At 39.3% G+C, this 13108-nt stretch overlaps 1 protein-coding gene across 1 annotated transcript; it reads right to left on the reverse strand.

The window, feature by feature from the left end:
• Positions 1-11679: 11679 nt before the first annotated feature.
• tnnt2c (troponin T2c, cardiac) lies at positions 11680-12658 on the reverse strand. Its single transcript, XM_040036128.1, has one exon. The coding sequence runs from the start codon at positions 12581-12583 to the stop codon at positions 11792-11794; it is 792 nt and encodes a 263-aa protein (XP_039892062.1). The 5' UTR covers positions 12584-12658; the 3' UTR covers positions 11680-11791.
• Positions 12659-13108: the final 450 nt, after the last annotated feature.

Consider the following 13108-nt stretch of genomic DNA (forward strand, 5'->3'; position numbering starts at 1 on the left):
CTGAGCCTCTCTCTCTGAGCAATTAAGGCTCCACTCTTATTATTCCCTTAAAAGCTCTACCAGAGACAGACCCTAAAGCCATATACTTATGAACTCACTGTGCAATGAAGTGCTGATAGGATGCATGGTGACATCAAATCTTTACGTGGCCAGAGGGATACAGCCGCTCGAAAACTTGTAGGATGCTGAGGAGGTACGGAGATTAATGCCCTGTCGGATAGGCTAAATCTCCTTTATACCTCTGGCTGCTACTAACTCCCACCTCAATTTGGAGGAGGCTGGAGATAAGCCCAAACCGCACTGTCTCCAGGGCAGGCTAATTTATCCACAGGCTAAAGGCATCCGGAGACCTGGAACTTGAGCAGCCAGTCGCCCTCTGGTACTCTGTGTGTGTGTGTGTGTGTGTATATATGTGTGTGTATATAACAGAATACTGAAGTGTGTTTTACCAAAAATGTAACAACAAAAAAAACAACATCAACCTTTATGACCTGCACTGTTTTCTTTAAGTATGCCTAGCATGTGAAATTGCCCATGATTTTGTGAGGTGTAAGTAAGATAAGTATGCAATTCTCTGCCTAATTAATAATAGACCAACCACTAAATCAACCAGCAAACTGAGGTGATTAAGGGGCTAATTTAAGTCGAGCCAGTGGATTAGAACTATTCAGAAGTTAAAGTAATAGTATCAAATTATACAAATACACTATTAAACGTAGTGTTGCATTTGAAATCAAAAAGAAATATACAATAAAACAATGAATGTAATAAAGAAACCATGTTGGACTTGCATTAGGTGGGCATAAAAAGTCCACTTTATTGGGTACATCAGTTCAACTGCTTGTTAATGCAAGTATCTAATCACCCAACCACACGTAAGCAGTTCAGTTTAAGTATATACACACAATAAAGATGACTTGCTGAAGTTTAAACTGAGCATCAAAATAGGAAAGAAATGTGATTTAAAATTATACTGTGTAAAACTTTCAACCACTATATGTCAATAGATTGGAGACTGCAGTCAACTGAGTTCTGCTGTCTAACTCATAATCCTAGTTACAGTGGACACTGTAGGACAAGCATGTTTTAGCCAGCTAAGAGAAATCATGAAATCGTTTTTTAGAATGACTCATAAAAAACTCATAATGGCCACAGCTAGCCGACATGTTTCTACAACTGTTTGGACTGGGTCCATATCTACCCCAGAGCTTTTCCCTCTGGAATTCGTCAGTTCAGTCTTTACCTCAGCTGTCAATGAGAAGCGTCCACCATTATTAACTGTGTCTTGAAGAGGCTGTTAAATTTTTTGAAAGGAATGTGACACTGATGAATGAGTCAGAGTAGCTCACTTCTGTCTGAAGATGGTGATGCTAACGTGAGTTGTTGAGGATATGCTGGACTTTTCTGTCAGTAAGACTGCTCTTCTTGCCACTGTTAGCGAGTGTTAACTGCTGTTACTGTCAGGGCTCTGTGTGTGGGCAGGCGGAGAGGAGGATCCAAACGCAGGACTCAGACACTAACTTGAAACTCAAAAACCTCAGCTTTATTGCTGGTACGAAAACAAAACATGAAGTGAACATGGAATATGGAGAACCGAAACACACAGGCATAATCTGATGGTACAACGCAACACTGAGCACAGGAAAACACAGGGCTAATATACACAGGGTGGTAATCAGCGAATGGGCAACAGGAGGGAGACACAGCTGGGAGAGATCAGGGTTAACGAGACGGGGGGGAACCAAGCTGCACACACTAACATAAGACAAAGACTTTCACAATAAAACAGGAAACATGAATTACTAAACAAGCATGCAGACTTTACATTGAGAGACAGACAGACAGAGAATGACACATGGAACCTGAACTAAACTAAACGTGAGATATAACTGAGAACAAATCCTTAAGCACGGATAAACAGAAACAAGAAATAATAATCATCATCACTACGAGAATAAGTAAACAATCCATGAAGCAGAATTAAACCGAAATATAATAAACTCAAAATACTGGGTCCAACGGACCCAGAACCGTGACAGTTATCCTGTGTTAGCTTCTGTTAGCCTGTGTTAGCTGCTGTTAGCATGTGTTAATGAAACTGGCTTTGAAGTGGATTTAACTTTGTTTCATTCTTACAAGGTGAATGTAAGCTTATAACCAGCTGTTGTTTTGTGCCAGCTCACTGTTTGCTGTCATGAGATGGGAAACTTGCATGTCTAATTTCCTGACAATTAGTATTTGCAACAATATTGGGACTAAATAAGCATGCTTATGCAAGTTTTCCTGTTTTAGCGCACTGAGGTTAGTTCAGAAGATGAGACTTGAGGTGAGGAAGAAGGGGATAACATTTTATCCAGATGCCAGTAGCATTGTCTCTTTGATTTGTGTTTTTGTTTCTTTGGTGAAGGGAGCCCTTATACATAGGTCTGAAGGTGCAGAGACAAATTTAAATGTCCTTCCATGAAGCGTGAATGCCTTTGGCTTTTCTTTTCCTCCACCTTTGGTCTTTTACATATGTGGCTGATCTCTAGCCACATATGTAAAACGCGATTAGTCAGAAGGATGATGTCCTTCTCTGCTACTGTATTCAAATATGGTGGTGGGGGAACATGGCAGCTTAACACAAACTGCAAACCTGCTCCTATGTATTTCAATGATTAAGTATAAGTGTATTAAAATGCATACATTTGTTAGAAGACATAATCCTTTTTTTTATTAAATAGCTTCAAAAACCCAGGTCCATCCCTTCATGACCACATTGTACCCATCTTCTGAAGATGTGTGTTATCCACCAGGATAACACATCACATACCAAGATGGACTCCACAGTCATCAGTTCTTAGTCCATTTGAGATGTAGTGGAATATCCCACATTTGTTGGCTACACACAAATCTGCAGCAATTGTGTGACGGTATCATGACAGTATGAACCAAAATCTATGAGAATGTTTCCAGCACTTAGTTGAATCTGTGCCACGAAGAATCATCTGTGGCATTTCTGAGGGAAAAATGGGTTCATGCATGAAACTAGTGAGGTGTAAGAAAGTGTCCGATGAGTGTAAATAGCAGTGTTTCCCCCTAGCTGACATATATAAGACAAGCAACTCTTTGCTAAGAAGTTCACTACATCTGCAAGTACTCACTGTACAGAACAAAGTAGTTTTTCCTTTACTGGTACATACAGTACATTTTACAGCAGTCAGCTGTAACAGTTGATTGCCAGAGAGCATAAAATTATCTTGTTATAAAACCATGCTCTCCTGGGAAGCCGTGGGTACTAGTATTCATGTGGTTGTTTGACTTTGACATTCATCTTAACACTGATACTAAAGCACAAAACCTGGATGGCCACTAACTTTCTGCTTCTTAATTCAGATAAAACTGAGGTTATTGTACTCGACCCTGAAAATCTTAGAAATATGGTATCTAACCAGATTCTTACTCTGGATGGCATTACCTTGGCCTCCAGTAACGCTGTGAGGAACCTTGGAGTCATTTTTGACCAGGACATGTCCTTCAACGCACATATTATTATGTAAGACTGCTTTCTTCCATTTGCGCAACATCTCTAAAGTTAGAAATATCCTGTCTCAGAGTGACGCTGAAAAACTAGTTCATGCATTTATTACTTCCAGGCTGGACTACTGTAATTCATTATTATCAGGATGTCCAAAAAACTCACTGAAAAGCCTTCAGCTAATCCAAAATGCTGCAGCAAGAGTGCTGACAGGGACTAGAAAGAGAGAGCATATTTCTCCTGTTTTGGCTTCCCTTCATTGGCTTCCTGTTAAATCCAGAATTGAATTCAAAATCCTGCTCCTCACATACAAGGTCTTAAATAATCAGGCCCCATCTTATCTTAATGACCTTGTAGTACCATATCACCCTATTAGAGCACTTCGCTCTCGCTCTGCAGGCCTACTTGTTGTTCCTAGAGTATTTAAAAGTAGAATGGGAGGGAGAGCCTTCAGTTTTCAGGCCCCTCTTCTGTGGAACCAGCTTCCAGTTTGGATTTGGGAGACAGACACCATCTCTACTTTCAAGATTAGGCTTAAAACTTTCCTTTTTGCTAAAGCATATAGTTAGGGCTGGACCAGGTGACCCTGAATCATCCCTTAGTTATGCTGCAATAGACATAGGCTGCCGGGGGATTCCCATGATGCATTGAATTTTTCCTTTCCAGTCACCTTTCTCACTCACTATGTATTAATAAACCTCTCTGCATTGAATCATATCTGTTATTAATCTCTGTCTCTCTTCCACAGCATGTCTTTATCCTGTCTTCCTTCTCTCACCCCAACCGGTCGCAGCAGATGGCCGCCCCTCCCTGAGCCTGGTTCTGCCGGAAGTTTCTTCCTGTTAAAAGGGAGTTTTTCCTTCCCACTGTTGCCAAAGCGCTTGCTCATAGGGGGTCATATGATTGTTGGGTTTTTCTCTGTATCTATGAAGCGCCTTGAGGTGACTTTTGTTGTGATTTGGCGCTATATAAATAAAATTGAGTTGAACTGAATTGAAAACAGTGGCCTTGCTAAGTAGGAAGAAATGGTTCAAACATCAAGTGCTCAAGAAACACAATAAAGACAAATGTTTTTTTTTCCTTTGGCTTCAGCTTATGAAACATAGCTATTTTCTATTTGTATCTGTTTTATGTGTTTGAATACTAAAATTATACATACACTGGTAAATTAACTCTAGACATCTTGAGCAAATGTAGATAATGCAAAAAGATGCTGTAGTTTGGTTTGTGGCCTGCATCGGGGTCCTATTACACCCAACATCTTAAATAAGAAAGAGCAGACAAAATACAAAACAACCAGTCATATTCACCCACATACATACACACCAATGAGGCATCAATAAGACATGTGAGCATGTGGTTTCAAATCAGTCATTATCACTGGCTACAGGGCATAACCAAAAAACCTGTGTGTCACAATAATTGGTCAATAAACTCTCTAAATTGCAGCTCCTTGCTTCCTCTGTCCTTCTGCCTGTGACCTGGAATTCAGTCCCAATACGACATGCTGAAGGATGTATCAATTTGTAAAATGCACCGAGAAGACAGAGGAGAGGAGAGATGACCATGGATGGACAGGTGTTTTACCTACAGCATATAAAAGAAGTGTGGCACACACTTTATTCACACGCTTGTCACATTTTGCCACATTATGAATATAATGAAAAATGCCCCTAAATATAAAGAAGTCAAGAACGCCATTGCATCTAAGATCATAAACATCTCAGAGCAGCAGAAGGCTATAAGAAAACAATTTATGATCCAGCTGTAACACACGTCACATTTAATTGACATCACTTAAAATTAGGCTACAAAGCGAGGACGTCTCATTTCATTAAATACCCATTACCTCGCCTTCTCTCACCTCAAGTGGGAAGGACTAACACGAGGAGAACAACCGAGGATCTACAAACTGTGGAAGTGCTGTTTCTGGTGGTGTTTACGTATAGCCTCGTGCAGTGTCACCCATATCTGTTTTCCATAAAAACTTTAAAGATGTAAATAAAAGGTGAAGGTATTTTTAATTAAGGAAAACAAAAATGCTAGGAGAAAATTAATAAATAAAAAAGATTAAATATAATACATTAATATTGTATTTTTACCTTTTCTACCATATCATAAACCAATGTTCCTCTTTCTTCTCACTGCATGTAACAAGATACACGTCAAAGTAACAGAAACTTTCAAACCACAGTAAAAACAGATGACTTTTATTGCATGAAAGACTCTAAAATTGTCTTTTTATCTTTTGTGGTGTTTACCAAGAGGCATAATTTAATACTCATTAACAAGTTACAGTAATGACGAGCCACTACATTACACAGGCTTTATGGCAGCATTACTGCAGACACTGCTGGGCTAAATGCAGAAGCACAAAGACATTATGACTGCATTTAAGAAAGTATTCCCATTAATATATTTTTATGTCACTATTATAAAGAAAAATTAACTAATTAATCTGAAAGGCAATGTCTACTAATGTCCTTTGTTAAAAAGATGAAAAAAATATTCTTTAATGTGTAAATAAAGTAAAAAATACTATACTATATACTATAGTAACAAGCTTTTCTTTATCTTTTCTAATAAACTAGACCAATAAACTCAGAAACACACTGAAATATTAGCTTGACGAGTAACAGACTTGTAAATACTGATGACTGGGTGCGTGAATGTTTTGTTGCTTTACTTTTTATGCGGTACTTTCATGATCTAAGCAATTGATTTAAAAGAATTGTGTATTTGTTGAAAGAAACAATGTCCGATAAGAAACCGGGTCATTTCCACACATAGTGTAGGTACAGAAATCTTCACAAAAACCCGAGTAATCACTGATGCCAACATGTTGCTGCTTAACAGTATAGAAGTAAGCATTTGCTCTGTTTTTAATCCCTTAGATATTGCAATATAAGAAAAAGAAGCGCAACAGCACATCTCAGTTTTTTCTGCTGCTGTACTAACTGAATGAAATCTGTCAGCACAAAGTGTCCTGTCATTACAAAACAGGAAGTTTTTGTTAAGTCACCGAAAATGTCCTTTTTTCTTGTTTGTTTTAATTGTGGCCCAGTTGTAAAAGAAATACAATTTCTAGAGTAGATAATGAAGAATCAGCTTGTCTATCATTTAATTGTAATCTATAACTTAATTATCTTGTTGTAGTATGAATGGTTGTAGAGGAGCTCTTAAAGAGGTCTTTGCATTAAAAGTCTAAAACGTGTGTCCTCCTTCACATCTTCCAAAACTATCCAGTGGGCCAGATTGGTGTCTGATTCTGGCCCCCAGGCCTGTTTGACATCCCTGATCTAATGGGACACAAATAGTATGCAACATGCGTACTATTTAGTAATATTTTAGTAATACAGTAATATTTTGTATTAAAAAAACAAGCTAAATTTTCCAACAGAGAATCTTTATGCTACTAAATAATTTAAATTGAGTGATCAGTGCTGCAGGTAAAAGCGATTCTTGTGTACTGTGCTCAGATCAGAATGAAACCTCCAGCTAATAAAGTGAGCTAATAAAATGCCTAAACTTCTGAAATGGCTAAATCAGGTAAATACTGCAAAATATTGCTTTTGTTGGTCAGACTCCAGTTAGTGTGTAAAGTGCGCATTATAACCACATAGAGGTACAAGAATAAACTGTATGCTACCGGAGCCCAGATAATATTGGATTTTTGGATTTCCAGGCAGTTAATTCAAATACAGCCATGATTGCCAATATTGGCTATCTGGTATCATTCAGCTACACATACATCATATTACATGTCTTTCCATTTTCTGTTTTATAGCTGCCAGGAAAACAAAAAAAAAAAATACTTATGGATGAACAGAAAAACATCAATGAGGAGTATTCAAAGCACATTCTGAGCCCTTTTGAGGATATTTGTTACCATTGTTATGCGGACGATATCCAACTCTATATATCTTTTAAACCGGAAGAGGCTTCTAAGCTGCGGCTTTTAAATGTGTGCTTGGAAACCATTAAAGGCTGGATGGCTGAAAACTTCCTCCAACTAAATGAAAATAAAACCGAAGTCCTCTTATGTGCCCCAGATAGACATATACCCAGTATAATAAATGCTCTTGGTCCTCTTTCAACGTTTGTAAAACCATCTGTCAGGAACTTAGGGATTATCCTTGATCCTGCTCTTACGTTAGATAGTCATGTTAAATCTCTTGTTCGGTCTTGTTTTTATCATTTAAGAAATATTTCTAAATTGAGCTCTATAATATCCTATACCGAACTGGAGATTGTTATTCATGCTTTTATTTCATCACGATTGGACTATTGCAATTCCCTGTTTACTTGTTTAAACAAAGGTTCTTTGGAGCGTCTGCAGATCGTTCAGAATGCTGCAGCAAGACTTTTGATGAAAGCTTCTAAATATTCACATATAACACCGTTGCTTATGCAGTTACATTGGCTTCCTGTCGAATTTAGAGTCCATTTTAAGATTTTGGTTTTAACTTTTAAGGCTCTTCAACAACAAGCACCACCATATATTATTGAACTTTTACAGCCCTATGCCCCTAGTAGGTCTCTGAGGTCGAGTAGTCAGGGCTTACTTGTCATTCAGTATACGAGACTGAAAACTAGGGGTGATAGAACTTTTGCTACTGTGGCCGCCAGACTGTGGAATTCCCTTCCTCAGGACTTACGATCCGCTGATTCATTGATTACTTTTAAAAAAACAGCTAAAAACACATCTTTTTAAAATTGCTTTTTGCTAACTTTGTTTGTATCTTGTTTTGTTTTGTTTTATAATCTGTTATATCTTGTAAAGCACTTTGTGATTTCTATCTAGAAATGTGCTATATAAATAAAATTTTACTTACTTACTTACATTACTAAATAGTGTCACATCAAACCAAAAAGAATATCACGTCTGATGACAGGGCTCTTAAACCGTCATCTCGAGCAATTTGCTTGCTAAAAATGTCTTTCATCTGTCATTGATTTTAAGAAAGCTTTGATGTCTTATTTCCTCAGACCATGACATGCAAACCAAAATAGCCCCAAATAAAACAAACCTACACCATATATTCTATTCTGATAATATGATTCTGGTCAGAATAGAATATGTGGCCCAGGAGCTGCCAATCATGCAGCACTTGCATTTTCCTCTTTTCTAAAAAGGTACTAATGAGCACAGAACAGCCCTCCCCCTGATGACCTTGCAGTTGCTGTGAACACACACACACAGCCTTTTTGATATGAGTAGACACGTTTCAACTCCTTCCTTGCAAGCTTTCCTTCAAATCTAAAGGGAACTCAGCACTACAAAGCTGCCGCCATCAGGAAACAACTTGTTACCAACTTCAGCAGCAGAACTTCTGGGAACTTCCTGTTCCCTGGTGAGACGCAGGTGTTTGATTGGTGCTCTGGTGCTTCCCAATGCTGTCAGGTCAGGCATTTGTCACAACACCATCAATATACACACCATACCTTTAGCTGGTGTGTATGAAAGAGTGGGCATAGTGAGGCTGGAGGGGGGGTATAGAGACCTGATTGTGCAGACAGGTCCTCCCCGTGTCTATGGTAACCTGTGGGTATACCGCCGTGTCTGGAAAGCTTTAATGGCTTGTCAGCGCCATGACAGCAAAACAGCAGTAAGGCAATCTAAGCCTGAATGACAATCAAAAACCACAGGGGGTGAGAAATTTCCCCACAGCTTGGTCTAATGGTAATTTATGTTGCACTGCAGTTAACTGTTGGTAAAGAGGATGCTTTCTATGCTGGACAATCAGAAAGCTGGTTTACACAGAAGCAAATAGATACAGAAAAAAAGTCTGAACCTACAAATCATCTGCTATCATTTATCTGCATTTCACTTTACCTCATTTCCTTTAAACTACACCGAAGGAATAAGTGCAAACAATAAAAGCTCGAAACTTTTAACATTTGTGAATTTAATCAGGATCATGTGTCATAATTGCAAACCCTATACCTGCATAGCTACATAAAATGGAGCCATCTTACCATAATTATTGCCAATTATGTGCAATAATTCCACAGACTACATCGTCCAGTTGTGTGAGGTATATGATCTGAACATTTTATGCTTCTCTAAGCTGTCTTCAATAAACCTGAATGCAACCAGGTCATTATTATAACCCTTTATGGTGCAGATGTGAACATTTTGTTATGTAATGTCTCCTGGGTGTGTTTTTCACATTACCTTAACGCTTAAATGCTTCAAACTGGTTTTCTAGTGCCATCTAGTGGAATTACCATGTCACTGCTAAAAGCTCTGACAGTCATTTAACCTGTAACAGGACTGCAGTGGACACAAACTGGACTATAATGTTGCAAAGAGTTCGCCACAATGTGACAGATAATAATTAAAGAGAAACGGGATGACAGGGGGCATCAATCTTCTAGTCAATACAAAATAACATATGCTACTAAATCTGGATTTGTACAGCACTTTTTATAACAGAAATTGAAGGGAAGTGTACACGTCCCAGCATTCAAACACAGATTCAAATAAAAGGTCTTACACTCATTCCTTCATGCATTCTTTCATAAACACCTTAGATGTGTGTTATAGCCCCCAAAATGGGTGAAAGATTAAGGAAAAGTAAATAAGCCACCGATCCAGCCGACCTAACGGGTTCAGGGAGGCTGCTCCAAAGTTCAAAAGCCACAAACTCAAAAGTTTTTGCCTCTGAATTTAAAATAAGAGCATGGAGTAGTTTAAACACTCTATTCAGTTTATCTTGGAGGGCCTCTGCTGTTACAAGGTCTCAGTAGCTCTGGTATATGTGCAGGACCTTGGCCATATAGGGCTTTCTATGCTATTATTAAAAAAAACAAACTTAAATGAATTCTGAGTGTCTCTTGTCAAAAGAAGCTTGCTTTAATCCAATGAAACCCTTCATGGTCAAAAAAAGAAAAAGTTTTATTTAAGAATCTGGTTGGATAATGGAAAAAACTGAAGACAAAAACATGATTATTTTTATTTTCTCAAAAAAAATGACCGACTGCACCTTTAAATACACAACTTACAAGGTTAAGTCATTGAACTTTTTAGCACTGACCATTTTATTGGAATGAGCTAAAATAAAGCTCTTTGCTCGTATTCTACTGGAACATTTGAAAAGTTAGATATGATGCGTCTGTGCGCTGCATCGTCTTCTTTGTCGGTTATTTCTTTCCTGGTTACTTCCTGTTGTATTTTGAAGGTTTGAAGGTTGGCTTTCTTATGTCTCATATTATGTCTCATATTTTGGTTTTGTTCCTTTCCCTGCTTTGCACTTGTCTGTGTGATGAACATATAGTCAGGTCAGCTGTTTGTGCTTCCGCTGCTCTTTTGTTTGTCTTTTTTATTTTAAGAGGTCATATTTTCCTCCCTCTGCTGCTCACATTTGGCTTCACTCTCCGGTGGATCATCAGTTTTCTTGCTTGTCTACTTTTAAACTGTAATCAGTCTCAATGATACAACCTGATAAAGTCACATATTTGATGGGAATTATATGAGTAAAATCCTATGCTATCTTTTTCTTGTGACCTGTCATTTTGACTTGAATCATTAAATAAAGACGTGTTTATGAAACAGAAAAAAATAGTCTAACAGCCAATCATTATTCCATGTGGATTTGTACAAATACACTTATTTTATATTACTTCATTATGTAATTTCAGCTGATACAGGAGCACGCTTTAAATAACTGACACTGTGATTTACACCCATGATCATAAAGAAGAATTTGTTACTTGTACATTAAAACAATTTTCTGTACTTTTTAAGATCATCAAACCTAAAACTGCTGTCAGTCAACATTTAGTGGCCTTTTTGCTCTAAGTGCTGCAGGAGCTTCAGAGACTAAATTAGCTACATAAAACTCAGCTGTGCAGCACCTGTTTGACTTTACAGCTATCATCCACCACCTAACCAGTGCCACTTTTGCCCATTTTTCTTGTATTGTGACAAGAAAAACTTTCTTTTCTTATAATAAAAGGTATAGTTTTCTGAGGGGAAGATTCAACACCATTCGATTACTTTTTACAGCTTCACTTGTGAAAAATGAAACACGAGACATCCTCTTGTGGCGTCGTAAAATAAAACCACCACGCATTCATATTGAGTTAAATCAGACAAATTAACTTCTTCAATCTCAATAGAACATTCACAGATATCATTCAACCTTAACTTTATTTTGCTTGAATCATTGCAGTCCAACTCAATCTACGCACAGCTGCTTGGATAGCTTTTATCATACAATTTGGTGACCAAATAGTCCAGCAGGAGTGTGGTGCGCTTCCACAAGGTGCTTACTTCCAAGCGCCAGACTTGCCCTTGGCCCCACGGGAGGTCTTCGATGTTTTCGACCACCTCTGATGGTCGTTGACACGATTTCGTAGCACGTGGATGTCGTACTTCTGCCTCTTGAGCTTTTCTGCCAGCTCAAACTTCTCGGCGTGCAGCTGGTGGAGCCACTGCCAGAGCTCCTGTGCCTTCTCCACCAACTTCTCCTGGCTCAGGTGGTCGATGTTGAGCGGCTTCCTGCGCTCCATCAGGGCCTTCTTCTTCTCCTCACGAGCTGTTAGCTTCTTGCCCTTCTTCTGGTCCACCTTCTGCAGGTAGCCACCGAATGACTTGTTGGAGAAAGCCATCTTTTTCTTGGCTTCCTCCTCAGCCCGCAGTTTGGCTGCCTCCTCTTCACGCCTTGCTTTTTCCTCGGCAACCCGCGTCTGGCGCTCACGCTCCTGCTCTGCACGAACACGCTGTTGTTCGGCCCTGTCAGCACGGCGGCGTTCAATGCGGTTACGCAACGCCATCAGTTCTTCTTCCTCTTTCTGACGGCTGGTGAAATGCAGCTCAATCAGTGACTGGAGGTCATTGTAATCTTTCTCCAGCCTCTTGCGATGCAGGTCATCAAAATCCACCTTTTCTCCATCTGGGATCTTTGGAGGAGCCATATTAGGCACATAAGTTGCTTTAGGTCGAGGTCTGGTCTCTCCTTCATGCTCCGCTTGCCTCTGTTCGTTGTCATCCTCTTCCTCCTCCACCTCTTCTTCCACCTCCTCCTCATATTCCTCCACAATTTCCTCTGTGTCTGACATGATGGTGTCTCAGAGAAAGCAGTGTGAGCACCAAGACCAGCTGGTGTCTGGAGATAGTTGGAGTCCTGGGTGAGCATGTTGGGAGTTTTTAAAGGTTTGGTTACCATGTGACCACCGTCTCCTGGGTGTGGGTCAGCAGCAGGGCAGATTCTGAGACAGATGGAATAATCTATTTTCTCCTTCACCAAGTCCTCACAGCCACACACCCACCCATTTATCCCCTGCAGACCCCCCTACTGCCTTCTCTGACCCTGCACAGCTCCTCATTCCTTTGTAAGGACAAGATGAGGGACTATTTCGGATACACAGCAGATGCATACACAGACACACTTGTGCTTTCCAGTCTCACAAAGCCAAAGGCACATATGTAAAGAACTACTGAGCCACTGGCACAGATTAAAGAAAGAAATGTGGAAGCAAATAAAAGATGATGACAGAATAATGTACCAAGAGTCTCTGCAAATATGACCCATCCCACTAGCTTTAGATATTTCACAGTGTACACAATTCAGGGAACTTACTCAT

This window comes from Simochromis diagramma, unplaced genomic scaffold (assembly GCF_900408965.1).
Source record: "Simochromis diagramma unplaced genomic scaffold, fSimDia1.1 OVJJ01000816.1, whole genome shotgun sequence".
Taxonomy (NCBI): Eukaryota; Metazoa; Chordata; class Actinopteri; order Cichliformes; family Cichlidae; genus Simochromis; species Simochromis diagramma.

Coding starts and splice junctions, on each gene's coding strand:
- tnnt2c (XM_040036128.1), bottom strand. CDS start 12,583: ATGTCAGACACAGAGGAAATTGTGGAGGAATATGAGGAGGAGGTGGAA.